At 54.8% G+C, this 14,744-nt stretch overlaps 2 protein-coding genes across 2 annotated transcripts; one reads left to right on the forward strand and one right to left on the reverse strand.

Annotated features, from left to right (window-relative positions):
- The first annotated feature begins 715 nt into the window (after positions 1–715).
- CDC42EP1 (CDC42 effector protein 1) lies at positions 716–8,496 on the forward strand. Its single transcript, XM_037007015.2, has 3 exons — positions 716–871; positions 4,952–5,727; positions 7,192–8,496. The coding sequence occupies exons 2-3, from the start codon at positions 5,265–5,267 to the stop codon at positions 7,848–7,850; spliced, it is 1,122 nt and encodes a 373-aa protein (XP_036862910.2). The 5' UTR covers positions 716–871; positions 4,952–5,264; the 3' UTR covers positions 7,851–8,496.
- A 446-nt stretch (positions 8,497–8,942) lies between these two features.
- Positions 8,943–13,315, reverse strand: LGALS2 (galectin 2). Its single transcript, XM_017653018.3, has 4 exons — positions 13,223–13,315; positions 10,744–10,826; positions 9,434–9,590; positions 8,943–9,267 (listed from the first exon to the last, which is right to left on the reverse strand). The coding sequence occupies exons 1-4, from the start codon at positions 13,226–13,228 to the stop codon at positions 9,121–9,123; spliced, it is 393 nt and encodes a 130-aa protein (XP_017508507.1). The 5' UTR covers positions 13,229–13,315; the 3' UTR covers positions 8,943–9,120.
- Between the last annotated feature and the right edge of the window lie 1,429 nt (positions 13,316–14,744).

Genomic DNA, 14,744 nt, shown 5'->3' on the forward strand with positions numbered 1-14,744 from the left:
TGGGGGTGCTCAATAAAGCTTTTTAAATCCACCCATCTGAGGTCTGATCTCATTTACCTGTTCAGCAAGCCTCCTGGCAGAGAACACTTAATAACGTCATCTGATGTCTGTTATTATCCTATTTTATATATAGGGACACTGAAGCTCAGAAAGGCTAAGTAGGGGCTCTTATCCTGGGCAGAATAGAAAGCCAGGCTGTTGGGGTCCAGGGCCCCCCCATCCTTAACCACCACACCACTCAAATGGCCTGCTGTGGCCTGCCGCCCAGTCTGGCCCAAGCCTGTGGCCTGGCACCCATGGGGCCTGTACTGGTTGCAAGAAATAGGCTGAGAGAAAGGAAATAGGTATCCCAGTTTGTAGAAGAACTCAAGGTCTAAATAAGCCTTTCCAATCCGACTTCCCGGTTCCCCAAACTCCCCTACGAGGGGCTGGAGCGCCCAGGAGGGGAAGTTACCGGGTCAGGGCGCCCCGAGGCCACGCGCAAGCCGGTGGGGGACGGAGGCTGCCGATGACCCGAGTCGCCTCGCCAAGGCAAACCGCACATTCCCCCGCCCCCGTGCCCGGGGCGACCGGCAAGGGGCTGGCCTGGCGCCCCCGCCGCTCCCGGTCCAGCGTTCGCCACCGCTCGGGGAGCGAGATCGGTGCCCGGGAGGGGGCCGGGCCCCGCCCGCAGACAGGAGGGGCGAGGCGGGAGGAGGCAGCGCGCCCACACCCCGCCCCCGCCCCGGGAGCCAGTCCGCGGAGCCCGCGGCCAGGGCGGCGCAGACCGGCCCAGCGACTCGCCCGGGCAGCGCGCTGGGACGCGCTGCCGCCGCCACCGACGACGCGTCGGCCCTTCAGCGCCCCGGTCCCCGCGGCTTGCGGAGAGAAGGTAACAACCAGCTGGCCCGCGAGCCCGGGGAGGGTGTAGACGCCGGCTGGGACCCTGCACCCTCCAAGGCTCCCGCGGGCTGGGACGGTGCCTAGGAAGACTCAGAGCGCTGGCCGCGGGAGCGGCGCGGGGACGCTGCAAGTTTTGGGGTTTTGGCCTGTTCCCCGCGGACGGAGGGGAGCGAGCGGTAAACCCGTCGCGGGAGGAGGGGGCGAGCAGAGGGCCGTCTGCGCCCCTTCCTGCCCTGGGAAAGGAAGGGAAGGAACGGGGAGGGGGCGATGCGTCGGAATGTCGGGCCCCTTGGCGAGGCCAGAGCCGAGGGCGGGAAGTGGGGGTGGGGGGATCGCCAGGGATATGGAGCAGGCGCCCTGCCCCCTCCCCAACCTCCGCATTCCTGGCCGGAGCAGCGGGTGAGGTCATCCCGTCCGGTTCCCCTCGGGCCGAGACAGCCGGCTGCCCCTTCCTCCGCGGAACGACCCTCCGCATTAGCCCCCTGCCTCCCAGAGAGAATGTTGTATGGCTAAAGTCATTCCTGGACTTCCGGTCCCGACTGCCTTCAAAATTGTTTTATCCCTGCCCCAACCATGCAAGATCCGCGAAGTTTGAAGCCCATTTTCTAGGCCGGGAAACTGAGGCTTAGGGAGGCCCCACTGCGCCAACCCGCCACGCCGGGGTGAGAACCCAGGACTAAGGGAGATGGCGAGCAGAGGGCTGATTTGACTCTAACTCCGGGTGATGGGGCAAGAAAGGTCTCTCCCCCTTCCTCTTCCTCCCCTGTGGCCTATGATGCTCCCATCTCCTAACCCCGTGGGAGCCAGGGTCTGGGAACCAGTCCCGCTGGGACTGCAGACAGCTTGTTACCCCTTTCAGGCCCCTGTTTGCCCATCTTTCCACCTGTGGAGTGGAAAGTGGCCCGACCTTTGAGGAGCTTGAGAAGTGAGCCCCCCTGGGAGTTAACCCCTCCCTCCTGAGGCCAGAGCAGCCCTAACCCAGCCAGGGTCCCGCTGTCAGTGGTAGGGGTGGTGGTACCCAGCGGGACACCCTCAGGGAGGGTTCTGTGTACAAGTGAGTGGCCTCCAGGGTGGCAGGTGGTGTCGCTGGAGGACACCGTGGCCTGTAGGTGGCCCCCAGGTGAGCACCAGGATGCAGCCACCCAGCTTTTGTTCTCCCCCAATGTCAGACAGCCCCTGGCTTCCCCCCCACCCACATGTGCCTGCACAGTGGCCCTGCCTCAGGCCTCAGTCAGACCTGTCCTTGCGGTCATTACCACCACTGAGCAAGCTCCTCCCAAGGGCGCCAGCCTAACTATCCTCTGTAGGGTAAATATGAGGACAGCTGGGACACTGAGGCTGTCCAATGGCCACTCTTGCCCAGGTTTCAGGCACTGAATCCACTGAGCAGTCACCTGCCTCCCAGGCCTGCTCTCTGTGCTCAGTGGCTGGGCATCTGCCTGCTCAAACTCCCCCATGCCCCTGTAGTCTAACCCCCTCCCCTGGCATTTACTATTAATGTTGGTAGAAGCCTGTGGAGGTTCCCAGCCACACACCACTTTTTGCTCTGTGACCTAGGCAACTCAGTCTTCTTTCTGTGCCTTGTTTTTTTCATCTGCAAAATGGGTGATGTTAGCATTAGCAAGTAGTAATCCGGGTTGGTGAGGGGGGAGGTAGGCCTGGCCCCAGGACGCCCAGAGCCCTGCTTACTCAGGGGCCAGGGAGGACACACCTGATCGCCAGCAATACACTGTGGTCAGCATCAGGTGCCAAATAGCTGCCACCAAGAGTGCCCAGAATGAGAGGTAGTAGTGTTAGGATGTTGGACCAGTACCCAGGGCTGCCCTGCTCCAGGATCTGGGAGGGGACCAGCCTTCCATGCTGTTCTCATTTTCCACATGGGAAAACAAGTCCCCAATGACAGTGCCCTGCCCTCAGCCCTACAACTCAGCAATGGACACAGGTTGGGGGGTAGGAAGAGAACTTTCGGAGGTGTCCAGAGGCATCTGAGAAGTGGGATCATCACAAGATTGGGACGGAAGCTGGTCTCCCAAATCAAAGTAGCCATGGCTATTGGGTGAGGGCCTGCACTCCTTTTGCTGACAGAACAGGGGCTGCTTTGAGGTGCAGTCTGGAAGAGAGTGGGTGCAACCATATGGCAGACACAGTGACCCCTCCACATGACATTTCAGAGACTCCAGCTCCCCAGTTCCTTCCCCTAGAGATTCATCCTCTGTCATCTCTGCAGAACAGGGAAATCTGGCCAGCAACATGTACCTGCCACATGACCTTGGCCAAGTCCCTTCCCACTGGACCTTGGCTCTCCCAACCCCCCAGCTCTGTGGGGCTGCCGGAGATTCACATGATACCACGTAATGGTTGGCCAACTGCAGAGAGCCTCATAACTTCAGCAAACATTCCACGAGGACTTCTTGGTGCAGGTGGGGGGGGAGTATGGGGTGCCAGGGAGAGGGAGGATTCAGCAACCACACCCCCTAGTGGGGAGGAGTTAGGGCGGGGTGGGGGTGCTGGGGGGAAGATCAGATGGTGGGAAGGGAAGAGAATAGTCAGAAAATAAAGCAAGCTTTGTTTTATTGCTTTCTTTGTATCTTGTTATTTAACCTATTTTGAATTTCAAATAGCATTCAAAGGGCAGTAGTGAGAATTTTATGCTTGGAGGTGGCAGCAAAGTTTAAAAAACAAAGCTGAGACTCAGATCTAGGTGTTCTTGTTAAGGATCATTATCAATTAATCAGCTGAGGTCTCAGGCCCATGGAGGTAAGTGACTTGCTCAAAGTCACACTGTGAGCCCCTGAATCCCCCACCTACCCTTACTGGGAAGGTGGCAAGGGGTGATCCTTTGGCATGAACAAAGATCTTTTGGGATTAATCCACTATTGATCTGGCATTTGCCCTGTGCAGAGGCCAAGCTGGGTGCTGGGAGGGAGGGAGGCAGGAAAACCCAGGTTGCTGCTCCGTCCTCAGGGTGTGTGCTGATTTGGGGAGACAAGACTGGGCCCCAGCAGCCAGTCAAAGGCTGTATGAATCAGAGACTCCGAGTTCAAGGCTCAACTAACTTTCTTAATGTGACCTTGAATAAGGTACAGGCCACAGGAAAACCAGAGATTGGACCATAGGCTCATAGGTGTCCACCAGCTTGTACTTTCTATGATATTGGAAGGGATGGGGTGAGACCAAGAGAAACTTTGAGAAGATTTGGGCTGGGAAGGATATGGAGAGGTGATCAGGAGGGGAGAAAGTGGGCAAGGAATAGCTTTTGGCACCAGCTAAGCTTTTTCCAAAACTTGTTCCTTAATGACCACTCTCACATCAATTAGAAAAGCTGTGACAAAGTTCTTTCCTGCAGGCCTTCTCAGTGCCTTGAATATGCTCAGGCATGCAGGAGGCAGCTGGAAAAAGCTACTTTTGACCACAGGATTCTTTTTCCAGGAAGCACCTTGAAGGCGGAGGGTTCTGAGGAACCTCTGGGCAGGCTGTTTACATAGTAGTTCACAAAGCCTTCCTCAGGGCACCACCTCCCTCCTGGCCTCTCTGAGTGGAGGACAATTTAACCCACAGAGGAAGGCTTGCTCAACTAGCCAGCAGGAGGCAGTGTACCTTGGGCCTCACTGGATTTGGAGGACCAGTTTCACCGTTTGCTACCTTCAGCCTCAGACAAGTCACTCCACCTCTTTGTGCCTTAGTTTCTCCTCTAACATAGTGCATCCCCTGGGGCTCATGTGGGCTAAATGAGTCATGGGCATTTAGGTGCTTCGTAAGTGGGCCCCGTACAATGCCCACTCATACTTTTTCTGATATACATCATAAGTGGACAGTTCAATGAATTTTTGTGCCCCCTCCCAGTTGATACCTGCTTAGAGGCAACCACAATTCTGACTTCTATCACTACTGTTTAGTTTTACCCATTCTTAAATCTCCTATGCCTGGAATCACACAGTGTGTCCTCTGTGCACCCACTCAGCCTTGTTTTATGGTCCAGGCCCCTGCTGTTGGGTGTAACCATTCTCTTTGGCTGTGATTATTTGGCTCCTCCAGGTCTACCATTACTTTTCTTTTGTCTTTCTTTCAGGTGTCCACTCCTGGACAGGAGAGGGGCTATCCACATTGGAGACGCATCTTGTGCCTTCTCTGTTCTTAGACGGAGCATCTCCAGTTGCTTTCACAGGGCCAGGAACCAGGCCCAGGCCTCAGGAATAGACAAGTCATGGACCCCCTACAGCCTCAGCATTTGGGGGCAGCACCTTAGGACAACAGAGGGGCAGCCTCCATCTGACCCCTTCCACTAGGAAGAAGGGAGCTGAGAAGTGGACCCTGAGCCCATCTCACTGCCCTCCCCAGGCCGCAGGTGGGAATGGACCAGCAGCTTTGAAAAGCCAGAGCTAATGCCGGGCCCCCAGGGAGCCGGAGGAGCCCCCACCATGAGCCTGGGCAAGCTGTCACCTGTGAGCTGGCTGTCCAGCTCGCAGGGGAAGAGGCGGCTGACTGCAGATATGATCAGCCCCCCTCTTGGGGACTTCCGCCACACTATGCACGTGGGCCGTGGTGGTGATGTCTTCGGTGACACCTCCTTCCTCAGCAACCATGGTGGCAGCTCCAGGAGCACCCACCGCTCCCCCCGCAGCTTCCTGGCCAAGAAGCTACAGCAGGTGCGGAGGGTGGGGGCACCACCCCGGCGGATGGCTTCCCCGTCGGCACTCTCGCCCGCCCCACCCGCCATCTCCCCCATCATCAAGAACGCCATCTCTCTGCCCCAGCTCAACCAGGCCACCTATGACAGCCTCGTGGTGGGCAAGCTCAGCTTCGACCACAGCCCTGCCAGCTCCACAGACGGCCACTCCAGTTACGGTGAGGGCCTGGGCTGTTTGCCCGTTTTTTCAGGTGCTGAGGCTCAGAGGGTTCTGTGGTTCAGCCCAGCCTCCAAATGAGCTCTTTTCTTCCAAAGTAGTTTGGTCTCACCATGGAGGTCAGGCCCAAACCCCAAACTATGAATGGGAGGGGGTCATGGGGTAGGAACCTGCCCATTACCCAAAACACACTGAGGTTGATAGGTGAAGAAGAGATGGGGTTTGAGTTCTATCTGACTCTAACTTGCCTTACCCTCTCTGGACCTTTGCCTGGGCCAACCCACCCTCTCCTGCCACCTTCAACCAAGGCAGCCCCTTGTGTCAGAATGACATAGTGGAGAGACTAAGAGCCGGGACTCTGGATTCAAATTCTGGTTTTGCATAATTCCCAGCAAGCTAGTTAACCTCTGTTAGGTCAAGTCCTAGCCTGTAGAATGAGTCTCTTAGAGTCATAACTAAGATTCAGTGAGGTGATAATATGTATCAGGTGTGGCCCAGTGTCTGGCACATAATAGGTTCTCAGGACATGGAGCTGTTGCTGTGTGGTTCTTTGAACAGAGGTCACTTGACAAATTTGGAAAAAGTGGACAGTTCGATGGATTTTTGTGCCCCTTCCCAGTTGATACCTGCTTAGAGGCAACCACAATTCTGACTTCTATCACTACTGTTTAGTTTTGCCCATTCTTAAATCCCAAAAGGCCCTCCCTTCCTGCCCTGGAGGGGAGTGGCAGGTACCTCCTTGACTGCTGGACAGCTCACCTAGGAATGAAGGCCCCTGCTGCCACCCGGTGGTCATTCCTTGCCCTGTGGTTTTGCTGTACTGCCAGAGGCTTCTTCCCGTGCTCCAGCTCCAGGGACGCCACTCAGAATGCCCCCCCCAACCCCTGAAGGCTGGTCCACTGTAACCCCACTGTGTCTTAGGCCTGGTAATCCTAGAGCCAAGAACTCGACCAGAGGACATCTGGGGGGCATCTGCCTGTCCTTTGAATCTAATTTCTATGCAGTCAGAACCTAGCTGCTAGTTCAATCCCTGAGCCCTCAAACCAGCCCCATATGGTGCAGGTTCACCGGCAGCCATCAGCCACTGTCACGGCAGGGAACCAGGGGCTGTGGCCAAGTTCACAGTTGGGACCGAGGGTCAAGAGACTTGAGCTTCAGGTTTGGTTCCACCACATCAGACTCTGGCCCTAGGCAAGCCCTTTCCCTTGTCCCAAACTGAACCTCACTTTCTTCATCTGCAAGATGGGAATGAGGATTATGTCAGTTTTCAGCTTCCAGGGTTAACAGGAGGATCCTATGAAAACTATAGGGTTCACTATATTGGAAGGATGGGAGAAACCGAGGCCGGATAGGGAGTGACTTGCTAGAAGCCATATAGTAAGCTGGGGTTGGGCCTGGCCCTCCTGTTCCCAATTCCTGGTTAGAGACACGAGCTGTGAGACCCTGCTTCCCATTTCTCTTCCAGGCCTGGACTCGGGGTTCTGCACCATTTCCCGCCTGCCTCGCTCAGAAAAACCTCGTGACCAAGACCGTGATAATACCTTCCCCTCTGAGCCAGAGCTTCGCCGCTCTGACTCCCTCCTGTCCTTCCGCCTGGACCTCGACCTTGGGCCCTCTCTCCTCAGTGAGCTACTTGGAGTCATGAGCCTCTCAGAAGCCCCTGCAGCTGAGATCCCAGCCCCTGCTGCAAATCCCTCAGTCCCTGCCACAAGCCCCCGAGCCCCTGCTGCGAGTCCCCCAGCCCCTGCCATAAGACCCTCAATCCCAGCCTCAAACCCCCCACCCCGTGGACACTGCCCCAATGGGGTAACAGCTGGATGGGGCCCAGTGGCTGAGGTGAGGGCCAGTCCTGTAGGAGAGTGTCCCCGCATACCTGCCGACAGGGCCTCTGGCAGGCACTGGGGAGCAGCTGTGCGTGGCAGTGGGGGCATCCGCCACTACACTGACATGGATGCTTGGCGAGAGCTAGTGGAGGTGACGCCCCAGGGTGGGGCTTCTTGGGAAAGCGTGGATGAAGAGCAGGGGACAACCCAGACAGGCAGCAGGGCCTCTGTGCCCAGCACAGTGCAAGCAAACACCTTTGGGCTTATTGATGTTGACGAGGATGATGAGGTCAAGGTGTAAATGGCTGGGCATGGGCTCTGGACCCTGCCTAGCCTTGAGCACCACCCATGAACAGCCCGGTGCAGAGCCAGCACCTCACCTGACAAGAGCTGGGTCCTGCCGATGACATGAGAGAACCTAAGTTGCCCCCAAATCCCTCCCCGCCTCTGCAGGACAGATTGGGAGGGAAGCCAGAGGAGACTAGGCTTGGTCTGGGGCCTGGGTGTTCCCATGGGCCCTGCTGGGCTGACCAGCCTCCCCCCACTGCCACTCTGGACCCAGGGCCATCCTGAGGCCCACCCCTACCCCAACTCCATGCCACCCCCACTGGCCGGAGGGCCCAGTCTCACAGTGCAGCTTTTGTGCTGGGAGAGCTGTCCTTGCTGGGTAGGGGGGTGGGGAGCATTCCACACAGGGCCTTTGTCTCGTCTCCTAAAGGCACTGCCTGCCCCAACTTCCCAGAGCTGCCCCTAGCTGGGTTCCTGCCGCTTCCCTGAGAGCCCCCGCCCTTGCTAAGGCTGCTTTCCCAGCATTCCCACTCTATCCCCCATTTGTCCCAGATGCCTCAGAGAAGTCAGGTGTGACCTCCAGGGGAGGAATCCCCACCCCCCCTGTGCATCCCAGACCTGCCTCTGGGTCCTGATTAAAAAAAGCTTTTTTGATAAAAGGTGTCCTACAAGATGCTTGGGGACCTGAGAGAACTGCATCGGATCCACCGTCAGCACTGGATTTAGAAAGCCAAGGACCTCCCTCAGGACCCCACTGAGGAGAGGGGCCCAGGTAGGGGGTAATGAGTAACCAGACTGGAATGAATGGTCCTCTGATAAGAGGCGCAGGTGGGAGCCCTTATCTGCAGTTCCGGGAGCTGCCCCTGGCCAAGGTGCCAGGAACCAGCCACTGCCCGTAATCCCACAAGACGGCTTGGCACTTGCCCTGGTTATAATAGGAAACAAGTAGACAGGAGCAGGTGCTTAGAAGTATTTGGGAGCCTGTCCCAACCCCCTCCCTTGGTAGGCTATGACCTTGTGCCTCAGTTTCCCCTGTCATGAACTGAGGGCATTCAAATGCCTGGAACACAACCACAGTTTCTGCCACAGAAAGACTAGACGAAGGTGGATTCTTTGGTTTGTTCTTAGTCTTGGGAGAGGAAAATGGGGTCAGAGGGCCCGGAAGAGCAGGTGGGAAGCCAGGACCCAGCGGCTGCTGCCCCTATATGACTGGGTAGCAGTGCAGGACAGGGACTCCATACTGCGGATCCTTCAGGGTCTTCATCCGGCCATGTGCTGCCCACTCAGTCAAACTTGAAGGAGGAGATGTTGAATCCGCCTTCCACACATAGGTAGCTCAGGTGGCTGTAACCCAGCCTGTTGGGAAAGGTCAACTGGTGCCCGTCTGGCAGGGTCATCTTGAACTTGTCACTCTCAAATGTCACGGTGAACTGCAGAGGGAGGGAGAGTGGGTGTCAGGGATGTAAGAGGCCTTGGAAATGGGCCAAGGCAGAGCCCAGTGGCTCACAGTACCAGCACGTGTCTAGGCCAGGGTGCCCTACCATCTGGGCTCTCCCCTTGACCGCTTCCTTAGGCCCCATTCCCCTTTGACCTCACCTTGACCTCTGACCCTGGACTGAAGCACATGTGACTGTTCCGTTGCTCCTGTCCCCAGTTGCCGTCCAGTGAGTTGCAGACAATGACGGATTCACGGATGCGAGGGTTGAAATGCAGAGCCAGCTTATCTGCCTGCTGGCCCAGATTAATCATAAAGCTGCAGGAAAAGGGGTACCAGGTAAAGATTTAGAGGCCAGTTCCAGGTAAAATTGCTGGGGCCACAGGGTTTTGGCTGACCACAAGCTAGAAGAATCATCAAAGAAATGTGTTCTTTGAGGTCTGTGCCTTAAAACACAGGAGCTGGCAACCTGGTCAGAGTCAGCAGTGTAGTATCACATTCCATCGGAGTGTGGCTCTCAACAAAAGGGTGACTGATATTGACACCTTCACGGATTGGGTGTGTCTATTCTCAGGGAGAGAATGGCTGTGCTTAGCTATCTGAAGACTTACTAAGTTTGGCCATAAGCAGTTGTCAATCTAGATGGTGAGCTCCTTGTCACTGAAGGTTTGTGACCAGGGGTTGTGTGACCTCCTGGCAGGATCACTTCAGGAGCCTGGTTTAGACCTTCAGGGTGAAAGTAGGACATTCTGAGTCATGGGATGCGTTCACTGGGGGTCTCAGACCAGAGAGAGCCCACATTGCTGCAACCTTGGGGGACCCAAGTAAGAGCAAGGGGTGATTTCCCTTGGCTCCTACCCCATGAGGGTGCCTGCCCCTCCCCAACCAAGAGCTAATGGAGATGAGTTTCAAGAAATACTGAAATTATTCTTCACCCAGGAGAGCCTAATGCTGAGCCGGAATGCCTGAGGGGGGTTAGACTTGTCTTGATCTAATGGAGAGGAGGATGCAAATGAGGCCGCTTGGCACCCCCTGGTGACTGTCCCTGGTTTAACAAGCGTGAAAGGCATCCTGGGGCCATTGTGCGGGCTAAAGAGGGTGATGTGCTGGGTTTGGGCCTCAGTAGAGGCACCCGACCCACAGGACTGGGCAGAGATCCAAGGGATTCTCCACTCACCCTTTCAGTGTCTGTGGGGCCAAGAAATAGTGCATGTGGCCTGCGCTGTGAAATTCTGAGGGTCCCCAAATCTAGCCTCAGAGGTGTGGGCCAGCCCTATGGGAGAGGAGCCCGCAGGGGTGTGGGAAAGGTGTGAGAGTGAGCAGAGACATCCAAACAGCCCCCTTGGCCTGAGGTCGCTCTCTCCCGATGGTCCCACAGGGCTGCCCTGCCTGCCTCCACCTCCCTGGCCTATGCCAGGGCTGCGGCCAGTGTCCCTCCTTCCCACCCCACCCTGCCTCCCACCTGGCTTACCCACTAGCATCACTGGCGATCTTGCCCTTCAACTTCAGGGTTGTCCCCAGCTTCATGTCCATGTTCGTAATCTCAAATTTCCCCTGCACGAACAGAGAAACGGTCCCACACATCAGTCCCACACATACCCGGCACCCTTCTGTGGGTGAGGCCCACGTGGCACAGGCCTCACTCTTCTTCTGGGCACCTGAGAGCTCTCAGCTGAGAAGGTGAAGAGCCAGAGTCTCTGAGCAAAGCTTTGCAGAGCCCCGCTTGCCCATTTTGCTTCATTCTCATCCATGCAGCCTGATTAGAAGAGCTGGATCTGGAGACAGGGCCCAGCTGGGGGAACCTCAGGGTACCCATCTATAAAATGGGTAAAGTAGTCCCTGCTGACCTCACAGCTCCCACATATGTTCAAGTAATGAAGCACATTACCCTCAGAATCCTCCAAACAAGGATACGTTTAGTTCCTGCCCACACTGGGAAATTTTACTAACAGAAAATGACTCTGTCAGAGGCACTCAGGTCTTGGTCCATCTAAAACCAAGAATCTGTAAAACTCCATAAGTCACATGAATTAACATGTCCATCAAAGTCCCTCTCCAAACCTTACTTTCTTCATCTGTAAAATGGGCTGATTCATTCAAAACTTGTTGCTGAGGACCCACTCTCTAAAAGACACTGCGGAGAGCCCTGAGGTTAATAGCACCCATCTTGAGGCTGGTTGGGAGAAGCAAGATCACGTTTGCAAAGCCCCTCATACAGGGCCTGGCACAGACTAAATGCAAATCCAGGGGTGGCCATCATTATGATTACTTATTGTTATTATTCGCCTTTACTCCTTATTTTTCCGAAAGACCTCAGCTGCGCCTAAATTTCTATAAAGCAAGCATTCCGGCAGCCACACCATGGCTAAAAGGAAGGGTCTCAAAGCTGGGTTTTCAAAGCTCATTATCCAAGACAGAGAAAATGTCCACTTTCACATCCATGATTGGAGGGTGCAGGTTTGGGCCTGACGGGATGCAGCAGGCAGCAAAGATTTAGAATACTTTATGGGAGAACAGGTTGACATTGTGGGATTTCTGCTCACTGATGTTTTTGGTTCTTATTTTTTGGTACCTCCTGGGAGCTGCCTGCCTGAAACAGAAGCTCTCAAGCCACCAAAGATGAGGCAGGGGCAGCTCCAGGGCAGGGGCCTCAGAGGCCAGGGTAAGGGGTGCATCTGCATCCAAGTCCGAGGCCCAGAGACAGGAGGCTGGGGTGGGGGTCGGGGGAGCCTGTGGTCAGTGGTCAGGGATCTGGCTCTGGCCCTGCGCCTACCTGGCTGAGTGACCTGGGCCAGGTGTGCCCCTTTCTGGACTTCAGTTCCCCCATCTTTAATATAAGGGTTTTGGACTAGATGGTCTCTAGAGAAGGAGGAAAGAAAGAGTGGGGGGCTGGGGAGCGCCAGGGGAAGGAGGGAGGAAGAAAGTCCCTGGGCCACAGAGGTCCTCCCCGAGCGGCAGAGGAGGAAGAACAGCCTCCCCTCCACCTGCCCCCTGCTAGTCAGTTCCCATCCTGCCTCCCATCTGTACCCGCCTGAAGAGTGTCTCCCAAAAAGTCAAGTCCACCTTGAACCTGCAAATGTGACCTATTTGGAAATAGGGTCTTTGCAGATATATTCAAGTTAAGGTGAGGTTGTACTGGCTTAGGGCAGGCCCTAAATCCAATATGACTGGTGTCCTTATAAGAAGAAGGAAGATGGGACCCAGAAACACAGACACACAGATGAGAGGCCAGGTAAAGACAGAGACAGAGATTGGACTGGTGCAGCTGCAAGCCAAGGAATGCTATAGATTGCCTGCAGCACCGGAAGCTGGAAGAGACTTGAAAGGACCCTCCCAGGGCCTTTGGAGAGAGTGGGCCCTGTCAACACCTTGATTTCAGACCTCCAGCCTCCAAAACTGTGAAAGAATAAATCTGTGAGGGCAGCCATAGGAAATTAATACACCATCTAATCCTCAGGAGACTCCATCAGTGATTCCAGTTCCACAAATGAGGGAAGTTGAGGCTCAGAGAGGGGCAGTGACTTATCCAAGGCCACACAGCAAGCTATGGTAAAGCCTGGTTTGGAACCAAAGAATCAGGGACCTCAAAGAGGATCCATTCAAACCCCTGCAACTTCCAGACTGTGATCTTGGGCAATTTAATCTCCAAACCTGTTTCTTCATCTTCATAAAGCTCAATAGATGTTAGCAGTTATTATTATTACTGCTCCTGTTACCAGTGATGAGAACACTGAGTGTGGAGCAGGGAAGAGACAGGCTCAGGCTCCCAGTAATGGAGGGAGCAGAGAGCCTCCGTGCTAACAGACGTGGAGGTGTCTGTCCAACTTCCTCTCTCTACAGGTGGGGAAACCCAGGCCCCAGTGCTTTTCCCTCAGCAACCCCACCCTAGCCCGGCTCAGGCAAAGCCCGGATGAGTGGAGCAGGTGGCAGTGCGGGCGCCACATCCTCACCGACATGGTGGCAGCTCCTCGCAGCAGCACCCGTGGCTTCTGGAGGTGTGGGCTCAGGATCTCACTTCAGGGTCCACTTATGTCCTGGAATGTTACACATTAACTTCCCCAAGGCTGTAAATGGGGACTTTGGACCCTTCTGCCCAGGTGTCTCTTCCCCACCACATCCTGGTACCCAGAACAAAGAGGCAGCAGGCTCCTCACCCAAGCTGCCCAGCCCAGCCCAGCCCAGAGAATCCTCCCGGGTTCCCTCCTGCCCAGCCTCCCGCCTCCTCCCAGAGCCCCAGGGAGGCGGCCCAGGAGGAGCTCAGGACTGGTGCATGAGCTTGGCAGGCCACCCAATGTCCTTGAGCCCTTTTCCTGGCCCTTAAACAGAGAGACTTGCTTTGTATAAATGTTCTAAGTTTTTTGCTTTCTCTGATATCAAGATTCATTGTGAGGGAATCTTTTGTATCTTTCATCAACCTATGATGTTTGTTCATGTGAGTTTTAAAAGCAATACATGGTGGAGTCAAAGAAAACACCTAGAAGTATCTAACAAACTGTTAAAGTGGAAAAGTGAGGGGGCTGAGGTAAAGGATGTACTGGTGATTTAAATGCTTGGCCCTTCACTTAGGTAATTGCTAATTTACCATAGGCAATTTAAGGTACCAAATAAGAAGAAAAGCAATCACTCTAATCCCACCACCAGTAGGGAATCGGTTTACTCTACTGGCACCTTTCCTGCCATGCAGATTTCTAGGGATTGTCTATCATACACACCCCTCGGTCTATGCAATTGTTTGTCCCATTTCATTCAGTAAACGTTAAAGCCTACAAATCCATATTTCAGAAGTATATTTTAGTAGCAGTGAAATACATCACCTTTCAGTGACTCAATTTATTCAACCAACTTCCTCCTGCTGAGCACTTAGAGGAACTCTTCAAGATTTGCTGTTAAAAGTACTGCTGCATTTAATCTATTTGCCCACAAAGTCTGGCTGCATCGTGGCCGCTTATTTAGGGTGGATTCCCAAAGTGGGAGTCTTCTGGAGTCGTGGTTTGGTGAGCCAGCGCGGTTTCCCTCAGAGCTGGCAGTGGCTGCTCTGGGTGGGGTGCTGGGAGGCTAGGCCTGCTGACAGCCCTCCAGTGCCAGCAGCTGACGAGTGGCTCGCTGCCCATCACTCACGTAGGACACCACCTTCAGGCCCTGGCCTGCTGGGGAGGAGAGCAATTTCCTCATTTTAACCCACAAGGAAATCAACCCTTTTGGCCTTTCTCCCAGGGTCATGGTGAAGCCCAAGCAAGATAAGAAGTTTTTAAGTGCTTTATAAGCAGGACCTCTCCAAACAAACAGAAACTACACCCTGTAAAGGTGGTATTTTTCTGATTATGGTAGTAATTCTAGCTCAGTGTAGGTTTTGGAAAGTGCACAAAGTAAGAACTTAACACGTCCAGTTGTTTTAGAAGAATGTTGAGAGACGGGAACACTACCACATTCTGCATTTGCACTTCTCTGGGTATATAGTTTACATCAATGAAA

Source organism: Manis javanica, chromosome 10 (assembly GCF_040802235.1).
Source record: "Manis javanica isolate MJ-LG chromosome 10, MJ_LKY, whole genome shotgun sequence".
Lineage (NCBI taxonomy): Eukaryota > Metazoa > Chordata > Mammalia > Pholidota > Manidae > Manis > Manis javanica.

Bases quoted from the DNA above. Each gene is read 5' to 3' on its own strand.
- CDC42EP1 (XM_037007015.2), top strand. From the start codon at position 5,265: ATGCCGGGCCCCCAGGGAGCCGGAGGAGCCCCCACCATGAGCCTGGGC. The intron at 5,728-7,191 runs GTGAGGGCCTGG...TTTCTCTTCCAG, and splicing joins AGACGGCCACTCCAGTTACG to GCCTGGACTCGGGGTTCTGC.
- LGALS2 (XM_017653018.3), bottom strand. The intron at 9,591-10,743 runs GTAAGCCAGGTG...CTTTTCCTGCAG, and splicing joins ATCGCCAGTGATGCTAGTGG to CTTTATGATTAATCTGGGCC. The intron at 9,268-9,433 runs GTGAGGTCAAAG...CTCCCTCTGCAG, and splicing joins GTCCAGGGTCAGAGGTCAAG to TTCACCGTGACATTTGAGAG.